The sequence below is a fragment of the Hirundo rustica genome, chromosome 11 (genome assembly GCF_015227805.2).
Source record: "Hirundo rustica isolate bHirRus1 chromosome 11, bHirRus1.pri.v3, whole genome shotgun sequence".
Classification (NCBI taxonomy): domain Eukaryota; kingdom Metazoa; phylum Chordata; class Aves; order Passeriformes; family Hirundinidae; genus Hirundo; species Hirundo rustica.
This window is the reverse complement of record NC_053460.1, coordinates 21,002,476-21,018,707: the sequence shown is the minus strand read 5'-3', so window position 1 is coordinate 21,018,707 and position 16,232 is coordinate 21,002,476. Positions and strand designations below refer to the sequence as shown.

Sequence of the window (16,232 nt, the reverse complement as noted above, 5' to 3'; positions counted from 1 at the left end):
CCGTATCAAGCTCCAAGTTTTAACTGGTCTGGGACAAACACCTGGCAGTGACACACATGGGTGCACTAAGAACTTCCACATAAGCACACACCATGTAGCCACTGCCTGCAGCACCAAATACAGACAAGTCTAAAATACTTCAGACAAACATCCAAAGAATGTTCTAAAGCAGATCAAGAGTAGTGGACAAGTCAGTTCCTGCCATCAAGAAGCTCCCTTATGTCTTACTGCTTTAGGCTCATTCATGCTGTTTGACAGCATCCTGCTTAACATCTGACAATTACACATTGTCCACATGCTCCTATTTCAGAGCCAAACCAACCTGATTTGATATTCTGTACAAACAGAAAAATTATGCAAACCCCTACTAAGTCAACTTCCAAATTGGAAAGAAGTGACTGAGAAACAGGCTGATAAGAAAAGAGGTGTTTCTAGACTTATACACAAAGTGGTATCAAGACAGTAGGAAAAGAGGGAGCTAGAGGCAGAAACCAAACATCAGGGTTTGATATTGTGTTTAGGTGCTTTCTGCAAAAATTGCACCCTTCTGAGACTTCAGCTGCTACACCTGCTCTCAATACACAATGAAGAACAACCTCATAATATACAGTCAGAGATGGGCTAACCCTGTAATAATTTGTGTTACATAAGGCCAGTGAAAGGCAGTACCAGACAAAACAACCCTCCAGACAGGGAGACTCCTCACCCTCTTTCCCTGCTTTCTTTTTTCAGTAGCTACATCTGCAAATTGAATGTGTTAATACAGAAAGAACAGGAACCATTTTTCCTGGGAAACTGTATCTGTTTCTCTCTGTGCCTTTTTACAAACATGAATCATTCACAAACAATATAATGTCCAACTGCTGAGTTACTTTAAGCAAACAGTTCGTGCAATAGCTGAATCAGTCAATATCAAAGGAAATACTCATTTCTCTGAAATTGCCTCAAACATACTAAGTAGCCCTAATTTTTAATGCAGATTAATTAAATCTACTGTAGTATTGGGTTCCCAGTTTTCAACCTATTTTTAATATCAGAAAAATTACAGCTGGCTATGTTTTCATAAAGATTTAACCATAACTGTAACCTTCAGATCTACAAAAAGAGGGAGGCACTCATCCTCTTACTGAAATACATGGGCAATTTCCCAAAACTGTTTATAGTCTTGGCTGTTAGAAGTACCCAAAGACAAGCAGCATCACAGCCCAAAGCAGGTTGTCTTACACAATCCTCCCCCACACCCCTTAGGCAGTTTACTAAGCTTTATGAACACTAACACTAGGCAAAGGCACGTAAGGGGTACCTGGAATGCAATACTCTGCTCCATGCCCTTTGCAAGGTATAACTCATCTTCCTCTCCACAAAAGAGGGGAGAGAAGAAAAAAAAATACCACCAAAACTCCTAAAATAAGATGTACTGAAGGAAGGAGTTTTTTTAGTAAGAGCTGTAAAATTTTCACTTGAAGTAGTGCAGCAAACATCACACCCACTCAGGATTTCGAAGGAGTATTTAAAGTAAGTTGTTTCCAGACTTTGCTTACACAGATGCGTAAACATCCATAATACACAGGCACAACCGAAGTGGAAAGAACCATGAACAGAAATAGCCTTACCTCAGTGAAGTTGATCTTCTCTCCACTAAACATGCGCTCTCTGGCACTTTCCACACCCCTTGACTTTGCCTGAGAAAGGTAAATATGGATTCCACTTAAAATAGTGGAAATCAACATGCATTACAAAGGTCCAGCTACAGTAAAGAGTATGAACATTTAACACAAGATAGGAAAACAAAAACTATGATAGATTAAAATGCTCACTAGATTCCAGGTTAAAAAAAAATTGTCCTATTTTAAAGCAAGCATTTTTATGCAGATATGCATTGAAAAATGGTTTTGTAACTTGGGGCTAGATGATAATGAAAGACTTTGAATCCTGCCAAGATTTGTAAACAGATGCCTTTTAATTTATATGTTAGCTAATATTTATAAACAGTGACTTGCAGGTAAAAGCTATTTTGTTTATTAATGCAAGATTTTAAATAGTTACCAGTTCCATCAGCATTTTCATCACTTCTTCTGTAACAAGGTTCTTGGAGTAATCCAGTAAGATATCCCCATGGTCAGTATTCAGGGTCAAGCTGTCAAAACCAACAGGCTGTTAACTGCACATTCCTGAGCAGTGACTGTTTTAAGCAAGACAATGGTAACTGCTATAGATTACAAAATAATGGGAGTCCTAATTAGACTAAATTAGTAAAGAAGATTTGAGGGACCAATTTGCCCAACAAGTTTCATAAAATGACTGCTTTTTTTTAGAAAACCACATTTTTCAACAATCTGAATTAGTGTCCACTTTCTGCTTGTGAAAACCCAATGTTGGGGTTTGAGTCTCCGTAGAATTTTTCCCCCCCCTCCCAAGCTGCTAGGAGACTAAGTGCTGAGTGCTTAACCTGGACAAAAGAACTGATAACTTAGTTTTGGGGGAGGGAAAAAAGCTCCCGGAGAGAGCGGAGGGTGGGGGGATCTCGCGGTTTTTTCTTTTTCTTCTTCCGGGGGGGAGCACCGAGCGGGCCACGGTTGTTGGAGTCCACAGTTAACGAAGGAGTCTGGTCCTGGGAATTCTATCATCTGTTGGAGTATCCAGGAATTCGGAGTTTCTTCGCTGTCCTGCTGGATTTTGGGTGAGCCCGGGTCCAGCCGCTGCGGCTTCTCCGGCACTGCCACCTCTGCCTGCCAGGACACCCCGTGCCTGCGGAGGACAGTCCACCGCGCCCGGCTTCCAGCCATCAGCGCCGGAGCTTCCACCGTGTGCCCTCGGGGTTCTTGGTTCTGTTCTACTATTGTTATAATTGCTGTTGGTTTTTTGTCTGTCCTGTTATATTTACTAGTAAAGGACTGTTATTCCTTTTCCCCATAGCTCTGACTGAAAAGTTTTATTTTTAATCTTCCAAATTATAATAACACGGAGGGAAGGATTCAAATTCCTCATTTCCTAGAGAGGCCTGCCTCTCCACAGCAGACACCTGTCTTTTCAAAACCAAGACAGAATTTGGCGCCCAGATCGTGGGGCATTGAGAGAAAAAGGAATAACAGTTCCTAAGTGCCTACATTGCTGTGCACTGGATATCATGTGGTCTGGCTTAACCTGGTTTGGGTGGCATGTGGTGGTGAGCGTATTTCTCCCATTTGCAGGCCCTTTTCTAAACATGGGCCCTGTAACTAAGGTTACTGTGGCTGTCATCCATTTTGCTATATGGGTTAACGAAGTGAGGAAATCGTGGATTTTTAATTTCCTCTGGAAGGCAGGCACATGGATTCAGGGCTATCATACACTAACTGTGTGTTTCTGGAGTTACTTTAACAACGGTACCTACTGTGAAGAAATGACACCAGGAGAAATTTTTTCACAACCCTTCACCCAGCTCTTTGGGCCTACCCCACCGGTCTTTGAAGGGTTCAAATCTCTGAATGTTAATGACATCATACAGTGGCTGGTGTTGCTGGTATGCCTGTTCTGTTTAGCATTTAGAGATAAGGGGAGACTGACCTGGATAACCACCCTGATACCTACCCTAGAGAATAGGGGTACTGCCCCACAGCCTGAGCCCATCCCACAGCCTGACACTGCCCCGCAGCCTGACCCTGCCCCACAGCCTGAGCCCGTCCCACAGCCTGACCCTGCCCCACAACCTGACACTGTCCCACAGCCTGACCCTGCCCCACAGCCTGACACTGTCCCACAGCCTGCCTCAGGAATAAACCACCCAGATTGGGTGAAGGAGATCCGTGAGATGGGCCAGATGCTCAGGGAGTACCTTTCCCCTGTAGCAGCCTCATTAGCCCCAGCTGCTGGGAAACCCTCCCCCTGCCCCAACAAAGGAGAGTCTGATGGTGCAGCAGCAGAACCCACAGACGTTACAACCGTCCAGGTTCCAGCTGAACCACAGGGGCAGCCACAGCCAGCAGCAGTGGCCCCTGTGGAAACAAAGAAGTATAAGGTGAAATCAGAGCACCCAGGCAACCAGGATAAGAAAGGAGGGCCCTCACAACCCGGGGAGGAGTCAGAGGTTGAGATCATCACTGAGTCCCTGACATATGAAAGTCTCCGTAATCTGCAAAAAGATCTTGCACGGCGGGGACGTGAGGCTTACACAGCCTGGTTACTTCGGGTCTGAGACCTTATAGGTACAGGCGTGCAGCTAGATAGTAGTGAGGCAAGGAATTTGGGACCCTTGACCCAGGACTCAGGTGTGAATCAGGTATTCGTAAGGGAGCCAGGGCCCCTTTCCCTTTGGGAGCGGCTTTTAATGAGTGTACGGGAGAGGTTTGTCCACAGAGACAGAATGCAGGAGCACCATCATAGAATGCGCTGGAAGACCCTTGAGGAAGGGATCCAACAGATGAGAGAAGTGGCAGTATTGGAGGTACTCTTTGGGAGGGGTGGACAGCATGATAATGACCCCGACAAAGTCAGGTGCACAGGGCAAATGCTGTGGAATCTGGCAACTCTAGGACCATCTCAATACGCCACATACATTGCAACAATTCATCCTGATACCAACCGAGAGACAGTGGGTTCTGTAGCCAACAAGCTTAGAAATTATGAGAGTATCATCAGTGGCCCAATGCAGGCTCAGGTCTCTGCCGTGGCTAAGGAACTCAGGTGGAGGAGGTGACAGAGGAGATGAGGGAGATGAGGGAGGAGATGAGGAGGAACAGTTCCCATGTGGCACCTGTGCGAGTTACGGGCCCCAGAGTCAGAGCTCAACAGCCCCCAGCTAGAGAGAGAGGGTACACCCCACGAGCTGACGTGTGGTACTTTCTGCGTGACCATGGGGAAGACATGGGAAGGTGGGATGGGAAACCCACTTCTGCCCTGGCAGCACGGGTGCGTGAGCTCAAGGAGAGAAACACTAACCGAGGGGGTTCCACTAAGATGAAGGTAGCCTCGACATTGCATGACCAGGCTGCCAGGTATTATAGAAGTGAGGATGATATGTCAGATCCCCGTGAAGGAACCTCTACCATGTATGCTCAGGAGGGGAATAATGACCGGTGCTAGAGGGGCCCTGCCTCTAGCCAGGGAGAGGCACGGGAAAACCGGGTCTATTGGACGGTGTGGATCCGATGGCCTGGCACATCAGAGCCACAGAAATATGAAGCTTTAGTTGATACTGGTTCTCGGTGTACCCTGATACCATCGGAATATGTGGGGACAGAACCTATTTCCATTGCTGGGGTGACGGGGGGATCACAGGAATTGACTCTGCTGGAAGCCGAGGTGAGCCTGACCGGGAAGGAGTGGCAGAAACATCCAATTGTGACTGGCTCAGGGGCCCCGTGTATTTTGGGCATAGACTTCCTCCGGAATGGTTATTACAAAGACTCTAAGGGATTCAGGTGGGCTTTTGGAATAGCAGCTGTGGAGGCAGAGGGCATTAAGAAATTGAATGGCTTGCCTGGACTGTCGGAGAACCCATCTGCAGTAGGACTTCTAAAGGTAGAAGAGCAACGAGTTCCAGTTGCCACCTCGACAGTGCACCGCCGACAGTATCGGACAAATCGAGATGCCGTGATCCCCATCCACAAGATGATTCGGGAGCTGGAGAGCCAAGGGGTGGTCAGCAAAACCCACTCACCCTTCAACAGCCCCATCTGGCCTGTGCGCAAGCCTGACGGAGAATGGAGATTGACTGTGGACTACCGTGCCTTGAACGAAGTGACTCCACCATTGAGCGCTGCTGTGCCGGACATGCTGGAACTCCAGTACGAGCTGGAGTCCAAGGCAGCAAAATGGTACGCCACAATTGACATTGCTAATGCATTTTTCTCCATTCCTCTGGCTGCAGAATGCAGGCCTCAGTTTGCTTTCACCTGGAGGTGCGTGCAGTACACCTGGAACCGACTGCCCCAGGGGTGGAAACACAGCCCCACCATCTGCCATGGACTGATCCAGGCTGCACTGGAAAAGGGTGAGGCTCCGGAGCACCTACAGTATATCGATGACATCATTGTGTGGGGGAACACGGCAATGGAAGTGTTTGAGAAAGGAGAGAAGATCATCCACATTCTCCTGAAAGCTGGTTTTGCCATCAAGCAGAGCAAGGTCAAGGGACCTGCCCGAGAGATCCAGTTCCTGGGAGTAAAGTGGCAAGATGGACGGCGGCAGATTCCCACTGAGGTCATCAATAAGATCACTGCAATGTCCCCACCAACCAGCAAAAAGGAGACACAAGCTTTCCTAGGCGCCATAGGATTCTGGAGGATGCACATTCCTGAGTACAGCCAGATTGTGAGCCCTCTCTACCTGGTCACCCGCAAGAAGAACGATTTCCACTGGGGCCCTGAACAGCAACAAGCCTTTGCCCAGATCAAGCAGGAGATCGCTCATGCAGTAGCCCTTGGCCCAGTGAGGACGGGACCAGATGTGAAGAACGTGCTCTACTCAGCAGCCGGGAACAATGGCCTGTCCTGGAGCCTTTGGCAGAAGGGGCCTGGGGAGACTCGAGGCCGACCACTGGGATTCTGGAGCCGAAGCTACAGAGGGTCCGAAGCCAACTACACTCCCACAGAGAAGGAAATCTTGGCCGCCTATGAAGGAGTTCAAGCTGCCTCAGAGGTGATTGGCACAGAAGCACAACTCCTGCTGGCACCTCGACTACCGGTGCTGGGGTGGATGTTTAAAGGAAAGGTTCCCTCCACCCATCATGCCACCGACACCACGTGGAGCAAATGGATTGCCCTCATCACTCAGCGCACCCGCATTGGAAACCCAAATTGCCCTGGGATTTTGGAGATAATTACAAACTGGCCGGAAGGTGAAAACTTTGGTCTCATGGATGAAGAGGAGCAGGAACAAGTGACACGTGCTGAAGAAGCTCCACCATACAACCAACTGCCAGCAGAAGAAACACGCTATGCTCTTTTCACTGACGGTTCCTGCCGCGTCGTAGGGATGAACCGGAAGTGGAAAGCAGCTGTATGGAGCCCCACACGACAGGTTGCACAAGCCACTGAAGGAGAAGGTGGGTCAAGCCAACTTGCTGAACTCAAAGCTGTTCAACTGGCCCTGGACATTGCTGAAAGAGAGAAGTGGCCAAAGCTCTACCTCTACACTGATTCGTGGATGGTGGCCAATGCTCTGTGGGGCTGGCTGGACAGGTGGAAAAAGGCCAATTGGCAGCGTAGGGGAAAACCAATCTGGGCTGCAGATGAGTGGAAGGACATTGCCACTCGGGTAGAGAAGCTACCTGTGAGAGTCCGCCATGTGGATGCCCATGTCCCCAAGAGTCGGGCTAATGAGGAGCACCGAAACAACGAGCAGGTAGATCAGGCTGCAAAGATAGAGGTGTCAAAGATAGACTTAGATTGGCAACACAAGGGAGAGTTGTTTCTAGCTCGATGGGCCCATGATGCCTCAGGTCACCAGGGTAGAGATGCCACCTATAAGTGGGCACAAGACCGAGGGGTGGATCTAACCATGGACAGTATTTCTCAGGTTATCCATGACTGTGAGACGTGTGCTGCCATCAAGCAGGCCAAGCGGGTGAAGCCCCTGTGGTATGGCGGGCGATGGTCCAAGTATAAGTACGGGGAAGCCTGGCAGATTGACTACATCACCCTTCCCCAAACCCGCCAAGGCAAGCGCTACGTGCTGACCATGGTGGAAGCCTCCACTGGATGGCTGGAGACCTACCCTGTGCCCCACGCTACTGCCCGGAACACCATCCTGGGCCTTGAAAAGCAAATCCTGTGGAGACATGGTACCCCTGAGAGGATTGAGTCTGACAACGGGACTCATTTCAAGAACAGCCTTATAAACACCTGGGCTAGAGAACATGGCATTGAGTGGGTGTACCATATTCCTTATCATGCGCCAGCAGCCGGGAAGGTTGAACGATGCAATGGCCTGCTTAAAACCACTTTGAAGGCACTGGGTGCGGGGACTTTTAAGAACTGGGAGAATAATTTAGCAAAGGCCACCTGGTTAGTGAACACTCGAGGTTCCACCAACCGAGCAGGCCCCGCCCAATCTGAGCCCCTGGGAACAAGAGATGGAGATAAAGTTCCCGTAGTACACATGAGAGGAATGCTGGGAAAAACTGTTTGGATTAATTCTGCCTCCAGCAAAGACAATCCCACTCCTGGGGTTGTTTTTGCTCAGGGACCTGGCTGCACATGGTGGGTGATGCAAAAGGATGGAGGGACCCGCTGCATACCTCAAGGGGACCTTGTTTTTCGGTGAACACTGTGACTGTGCCTGTATTTATATTCACATGTATATATATGTATATTATTTAAAGATTTAAATTCAATATAATATGTTGGTGTGGGAAAAAATTCGGGGTGGATAATGCTGGGGTTTGAGTCTCCGTAGAATTTTTCCCCCCCCTCCCAAGTTGCTAGGAGACTAAGTGCTGAGTGCTTAACCTGGACAAAAGAACTGATAACTTAGTTTTGGGGGAGGGAAAAAAGCTCCCGGAGAGAGCGGAGGGTGGGGGGATCTCGCGGTTTTTTCTTTTTCTTCTTCCGGGGGGGAGCACCGAGCGGGCCACGGTTGTTGGAGTCCACAGTTAACGAAGGAGTCTGGTCCTGGGAATTCTATCATCTGTTGGAGTATCCAGGAATTCGGAGTTTCTTCGCTGTCCTGCTGGATTTTGGGTGAGCCCGGGTCCAGCCGCTGCGGCTTCTCCGGCACTGCCACCTCTGCCTGCCAGGACACCCCGTGCCTGCGGAGGACAGTCCACCGCGCCCGGCTTCCAGCCATCAGCGCCAGAGCTTCCACCGTTTGCCCTCGGGGTTCTTGGTTCTGTTCTACTATTGTTATAATTGCTGTTGGTTTTTTGTCTGTCCTGTTATATTTACTAGTAAAGGACTGTTATTCCTTTTCCCCATAGCTCTGACTGAAAAGTTTTATTTTTAATCTTCCAAATTATAATAACACGGAGGGAAGGATTCAAATTCCTCATTTCCTAGAGAGGCCTGCCTCTCCTTAGCAGACACCTGTCTTTTCAAAACCAAGACACCCAAATACAGTGAAGTATATTTGATATATAGTTGGACAATCACACACCAACAGTCTCTAGCAATAAGCAACTTTTTCCTACTCTATTATCAGTAAAGAGCTTGTCACATTCTTCTGCTATTGGAAAATTAAATTGTCTTCCTACAAGTTCCATATTCCTTCATACAGAGTCTTGAAGAAGTCTAACTTAAAAATCCATACAACATCATGACCAGAAACATTGCCAACTACTACACAGAATTAAACCCTATTTGTGCATGGTTTAGTCTCAGTCCTCATCGGTCCAGTGGAGGTCTCCAGATTATTTAACAAATGATCTGCAAGCTACAGCCTAATCCTTCAGAATACAGGCACCTGTATGTTCACATTGAAGAGGAAACAGAAATGGCAGCCCAGCAAGAAACCAAGTGAGCCCATTTGTATTTACTATCCTTGTATCTATGTAATCATAGTTCCTCTAATCCTTTACAATATTGTTTTTTTACCAATTTCTCCTTTGCAATCATTTCCAACCAAATCTATATAATTACTCTAACTGAAGAGCTGAATTCTCTAAGTCAGCCTTTGATAAAAGCACATCTTACTCTCCCTGCTGCTTCACACATGCCCCCCACAGGAAATTGCAGCCACCTAAATTCTCCGTGTTTCTGCCTTGTTCATTGTCTCCACCGCTTCTTCTTTCTCAATACCTGAGCACAGAAACATGCTCTGTTATTTTAGCCACCACATATGCCAGAGACTTCACAGGGACACACTAATGGCAAAATTGTTATTCGTACACAACATGACAGAGCAGGCAAGATTCTTCAAAGGAAGAATGGAGCTGCATTTGCAATAACAGTAATAACCAACAAGGCCTTAACATTTCAGTGGTTTCACTTACTGTTAACTTCATTAACTGTTCATTAACAGTAACATCCTTTTTATAGTCTTAAAGTATATGAGTGAGTAAGGAAAGGAAGGTGTGTTAAAGCACAGTCTTAGAACTGTGTTTCTTTAAGAAGTGAGAACACAGACAAGCACGGAAAAGCAATTATCAGCGCTGTTAGCCACCCTTCTCTTCAGCAGGCTGCCTACAGAAATCCTGAAACCCTGACCACCCAGCACTAGGATCCCTGAAATATGGCTAGCTAAAGGAAGGACTGGCTTGGCTCACCTACCACAACTGTTACTCATAGACACAGCAAGGAAGAAAAATAACAAGTCCTTGATATTTGATGCAATTTGTTTACAGACATCTCAGACTTGAATACATTTCACTAATGATACAGCAAGACCATTAGCATTCTAACACTTCACAGTTTAAAGAAACAGAGTTCTTAAAATTCTCCTTCTACATTAAACTGCAGATGATAGCCTCTCCCACTGTTCTACTCCACAAAGAAAGGGATTTCATGTTTACTTGACATGTCTTCCACCTACAATTCATTACTTCACATATATGAATGAAAATCAGTCTCACTAGACCTAGAAGACAAAATATCTCATGAAAATATGGCTGGATTCAAGCCACTGCTCATTTGAAGAAACTGCAGAAAGGTGCTACCCAAGACTTCTCACACAAAACCAAATCAAGTAATGGCTACCAGATTTAACTTCCCACACACAAGGCGGAGCACACAGCATAAATGTAATCCCGTGTTAAGCTCTTACAGCAAGAGATCCGTCCACCCTTTGTTCAAACAGAAGCCCAAACACAGCTGAGCTGTGTTCTGCCCAAGTACCCACTCTGCAATGCAGCAGTGCTGTTCGGGGGGGACACGAGCCTTGTCACGTAAGCCACAGCCACTTCAAAGTGATGCAGCCCTTAACCTACAGCATCTCGATGATTTCATCTCCCATCACATTTTCCATTTACACCGGGGGTTCTTATCCTTGATAATGGACAAGCCAAGCAGCAGGAATGTCATTCTAGCACTTTCTATCTGCATCAGCACCCAGGTATTTCTTACCTGCTGAGTTTTATGATGGCTGCATCATATCTGTTCTAACCCTTTCAAAACCAGCAGTTTCCAGAGAACAACCCACGTTGATAAAAACTCCTGTTCCTACCAGACCCTACCTCACCATCTTGGGTGGCAAAGAAGGCAAAGATCTTACAGGTGTGACTACACTCCTTATCAGGAAAACAGGATACAAATTCTGAACTAGAAAATAAAAGGACAAAAGGAAGAAAGGATTTCCTGTATATATACTTGATAGGACACAGTCAGTGAGTGCAAGGTTCTCACAATAGTATTAAATAGATACTTGTGCCCAGATATAAAATATTCAGATTAAAAACTATTCACATCAGCCTGAAACTCCTCTAGAACCAGTATCAGGAAGCACTTTCACATGGGTAGAGCTTCTCTTCTCCTTCTAAAGGAAGGGAGTCAATGATTTTACAACAACATCTAGCAGAACTAAAAGTTGTTCATAAATCTTAATTTCACATGAAGGAAGTTGCAAACTACATAGGACCATGTGGCCAGACTACTTTGATTTCCAACAGATCTTAACTACCATCCTCCTGCTGATCTGGCTCAGCAGCCAGCACTGGTCAGAGTAGCAGCGAAGCTGTCAGCTCTGCAACTGTACTTTGCTATGAGGAAGTTCTCCTAGACTACAATGAGATGGCTTATTAGAAAACAGGACTGAAAGAATTAAAAGAAAGGAATGAGATAGATGAAGCAAACTTAAGACACTTTAACTGTTTACTTATGGGCAGCACAAAAGGACATGAATTAGGGGAGCTATTTGAAATGAATAGCCTCAGTAAAGACCATTTCACAAAAAAAACACTTGCAGAAAAGGAAAACTTGCAACGGGAACTAAGTCTATTAGCAAGGATCTAGTGGATTTACTAAGAAATTACTGATCAATTTCTTAACAATATAAAATGTCCCGTTAAAAGGACCAGGTGAAGTCATATTTAGCATACTTTTTCCATCGATGCAAATGATATTTTATTTCTCATACACGGATATGCAGGACTTCTATACAAACCTTAATTACAAGGTAAGAGTTTTCTAATGGGCTCAAAAGGGGGAAAAAAATCCCTTTACGCAGGACAGTAATGAAAAGCTCGATGCACGCAACAAGTCTTATCACAACACTCTAGAACGGAGGGCCAGTTTATCTCCATTACTCAGGCTCACTTTAAAACTCGAATCTGGGATGCATTTCATAATACTAGACTTTTCCGACTGCTGCTATAGTACAACAACGTAACAGCACACGTGCCTTTCCAGCACGGTCTGCAGCGTACAGAAAATACGCGTCCCACTTAACAAGATGAAGGCGCTGAACGTTATCACGGATGCTTCCACTTGTTACTTCCTCCTCTACGCGCTGTAAGGCATTTTCCGTAGCAGCGATCGCGCGAACCTCCTCACCACCCCCCACTGCGGGGCAGGGCAGTACGGGCAGAGGGGGCTCACGGGGATGCGCGACCCCTCGCGATTCTATCGCGGAGCTTATCATGACTAAGCAGGGTGTGCGAGAGGCTGCGAGTGCCGCCCCACAGTGCGGCTGTGCGAGCGCAGCGGGCGCTGTGCCGCCCGGCACGTACCCTGCTGCAAGGATGAGTCAAGGGCAGGCGGCGCGGCCGCCCCTCGGGGGCTGCGAGGAGCTCCCCCCCGCCCCCGGCCCGGCCCCGCGGCGGCGCTGCCGGCACACGTGCCCGGGCCGCCATCGGCCTCACGGCACGGCCCCGCCGCGGGGGCACGGCACCGAGCGCCGTCCGCTGCTCCCGGCCCCGCTCCCGCCCGGGGGAGAGCGAGCGGAGCGGGGCCGCGCGAGCCCTGCCCGCCCGGACCCTCCCCAGTCGGACCCTCCCCGCCCGGGCCCGGCCGCTCCGCGCCCCTCCCGCCCGGCGCGGCCCCGGGCCCGAGCCTCGTACGCGGCACCGCCCGGGCGCGGCAGCCCCAGGGCCCGCGGGCCGCGGCCGCTGCCCCGCTCAGCCTCGGGGCCTCCCGGCCTCACCTGAACTTCTTGAAGCGATCCTTATCGGCCTCGAAGAGCTGCCGCAGGACGAGCTTGGAGGAGTTGGCCTTGTGCCACTCCACCAGCTTCTTGAAATGGGGGTCGCCGGACAGGGCCATATCCGCGGGATGAGCCGGAAAGGCGGAATGAACCGCGCAAGGCGAGCGGCGCTCCGGCTGCCGCTTCCGCTTTTATAGCGGCGACGCGGCCTCCTGCGGCCGCCCCGCCCCGGCAGCGCCCGGCCCGGCCCCCTCCCCTCCCTCCGCCGTGGGATTCCCTCCGTGCCGCGCCAGGCGGGGGAGGAGCGGCCTGCGGGGACTGGAGCGGGAGCTGGAGCCAGAGGCGAGGCTGAGGCTGAGGCCGGAGCTGGGGCCGGGGGAACGCGCAGCGCTCCCGGTTGTATCTCCCGGGTGAGGGAATCGCGGTGTCCCCGTCGCGGCGCAGCGCTCCCCGGGAGCCAGTGTCCGCCCGCGGCTGTGCGGGGCCGCTGCTCGTGCGGGTGCGCGGTGAAAATACCGTCCCTTATCGGGGTGGTTTTACCCCGGGCCGGTCCTGCGGCAGCGCTCGGAGACTGCCTCAGCACCAGCCTGGGATAGGCCTGCGTGACATCCGCACCCCGACAGCCGCGCAGCGGGTGCTGTCCTGTGAACCAGAACAATGCCCGTGTCCCTGTGTGCCAGAGCCCTGCCTGTGTCCCTATGTGCCAGACCAATGCCCGTGTCCCTATGTGCCAGAGCCCTGCCCCTGTCCCTGTGTGCCAGACCAATGCCCGTGTCCCTATGTGCCAGAGCCCTGCCCCTGTCCCTGTGTGCCAGAACAATGCCCGTGTCCCTGTGTGCCAGAGCTCTGCCTGTGTCCCAGGGTGCCAGAGCCCTCCCCGTGTCCCTGTGTGCCACAGCCCTGCCTGTGTCCCTGTGTGCCAGACCAATGCCCATGTCCCTGTGTGCCACAGCCCTGCCTGTGTCCCTGTGTGCCAGGGCCCTGCCCATGTCCCAGGGTGCCAGAGCCCTGCCCGTGTCCCTGTGTGCCAGGGCCCTGCCTGTGTCCCAGGGTGCCAGACCAATGCCCATGTCCCTGTGTGCCAGAGCCCTGCCCGTGTCCCTATGTGCCAGAGCTCTGCCTGTGTCCCTGTGTGCCACAGCCCTGCCCGTGTCCCTGTGTGCCAGGGCCCTGCCCGTGTCCCCGTGTGCCTCAGCCCTGCCCGTGCCCCTGTGTGCCAGACCAATGCCCATGTCCCTGTGTGCCAGACCAATGCCCGTGTCCCTATGTGCCAGGGCCCTGCCCGTGTCCCCGTGTGCCTCAGCCCTGCCTGTGTCCCTGTCTGCCAGACCAATGCCCGTGTCCCTGTGTGCCAGAGCCCTGCCCCTGTCCCTGTGTGCCACAGCCCTGCCCGTGCCCCTGTGTGCCAGACCAATGCCCATGTCCCTGTGTGCCAGACCAATGCCCGTGTCCCTATGTGCCAGAGCCCTGCCCATGTCCCTGTGTGCCAGACCAATGCCCGTGTCCCTATGTACCAGAGCCCTGCCCGTGTCCCTATGTGCCAGAGCCCTGCCCGTGTCCCTGTGTGCCAGACCAATGCCCGTGTCCCTATGTACCAGAGCCCTGCCCGTGCCCCTGTGTGCCAGGGCCCTGCCTGTGTCCCTGTGTGCCAGACCAATGCCCGTGTCCCTGTGTGCCACAGCCCTGCCTGTGTCCCTGTGTGCCACAGCCCTGCCCATGTCCCTATGTGCCAGAGCCCTGCCCCTGTCCCTGTGTGCCAGGGCCCTGCCTGTGTCCCTGTGTGCCAGACCAATGCCCGTGTCCCTGTGTGCCACAGCCCTGCCCATGTCCCTATGTGCCAGAGCCCTGCCCCTGTCCCTGTGTGCCAGAGCCCTGCCACTGTCCCTGTGTGCCAGAGCCCTGCCCGTGCCTCTGTGTGCCAGGGCCCTGCCGCTGTCCCTGTGTGCCAGACCAATGCCCATGTCCCTCTTGCCTTCATCCCTGCCTGCCACCCATCTGGCTGAGCTCTGGGCAGGCCAGGGCAGGCCGAGCAGCAGCTGTGCCATCCTTGGGGGCAAAAGCTTTTCTGAGCATAAAGCAGGATGTTGTTTAAACATGGGTGTATAAAGGAGTTTGTCAAATTCCAGAGATTGCATTCTGCAGCTTAGGGGAGCAAATCCCAGTGAAATCGTGGTTTAAGTAACTAAGCCCCTTTATGGAACTGGGCCCAAATCAGAGTCACAGAGCATGAACTTGACTCAAAGCACTAAAATCGCAGCCCAAGTCTTAAGCTGCAGAATCAGCATCTTGCCCTTGCTGCAAAACAAAAAGCATTCACAATTGATCTTTAACAAAAGTCCTTCCATACCTTACTCTTGCTTGTTTCTAAGGTTTGCTTTTTCAGCCTTAAAATAACTGTTTAATAGACCAAAACACTTTTCTTCAGCAAAATGAATCCTAATCAATTGATATATTCTCAGGTTTTTTTACTTTTTTGGAGGTCACTCTCAGCCTTGCCAGTCATAGGTTTGGACAATTTCACCAAGACAAAGCTGCTTCTTTCATGCCACCCAAATCTACCTGACCATTTTTCACTGCATTTGGTTCCCTGCATGCCTCCATGTAAGGCAGAAAAATAAAATGGCAAAAATTAACTTTGGAGTTGATTCCATTGAGGAGAACACAAGTGCCTAATAAGTCTTTCAGAAGATGTACTATGCACATTGCCATGTCACCTTTACGTATTTTCCTTCCTGTCCACGACCTTTAAGATAAAACCCTGAATAATCACAGACTCCTGTTCAGTCAGAAACAGTAACCCAGTTGTAACCTGCATTGTAAAGTTCTTTGGCTTAATAAATATTTCCTATTAGTCACAGGGAGAGAGCAAACACCCTTTTTAATAATGTTAATCTTACTGACAGCATATGATATTCAGCCATGAAACACTCCTGACTCACCTGTCAGATTTTTCTCAAATCAGGGGAAGCAGGGTTCGTTAAAGTGTTCTTACCACATCCCTATCAAATCCAGGGATCTCACACAAACATTTTCCCAAGCTTCTCTGCTGTTATTAGCAGTAAGGCATTGTAATCAGGGCACCCTCACCTCTTTCTAGAGATCAGCCAAACACCTGCCATGGTTATGCACTAACTCACTTCTCCTGCAGGTCCTCCCAGCTACCCTGTTGTTTTTAAAATTATGATAATGTCTCAATTTTGCACCAACCTTTCCACCTTTATTATTTCAACACTGGCAATTCC

General features: G+C 49.9%; 1 protein-coding gene across 1 annotated transcript in view; it reads right to left on the bottom strand.

Moving 5' to 3' along the window:
* GPI (glucose-6-phosphate isomerase) overlaps positions 1-13,223 on the bottom strand; it is a 28,575-nt gene extending 15,352 nt beyond the window's left edge. The window contains exons 1-3 of the mRNA XM_040075083.2: positions 12,991-13,223; positions 2,047-2,137; positions 1,614-1,682 (exon numbers count right to left, since the gene is read on the bottom strand). Coding sequence (XP_039931017.1) covers positions 1,614-1,682; positions 2,047-2,137; positions 12,991-13,109 — 279 coding nt within the window. The 5' untranslated portion in view covers positions 13,110-13,223. The remainder of the gene's footprint in view (positions 1-1,613; positions 1,683-2,046; positions 2,138-12,990) is intronic.
* Between the last annotated feature and the right edge of the window lie 3,009 nt (positions 13,224-16,232).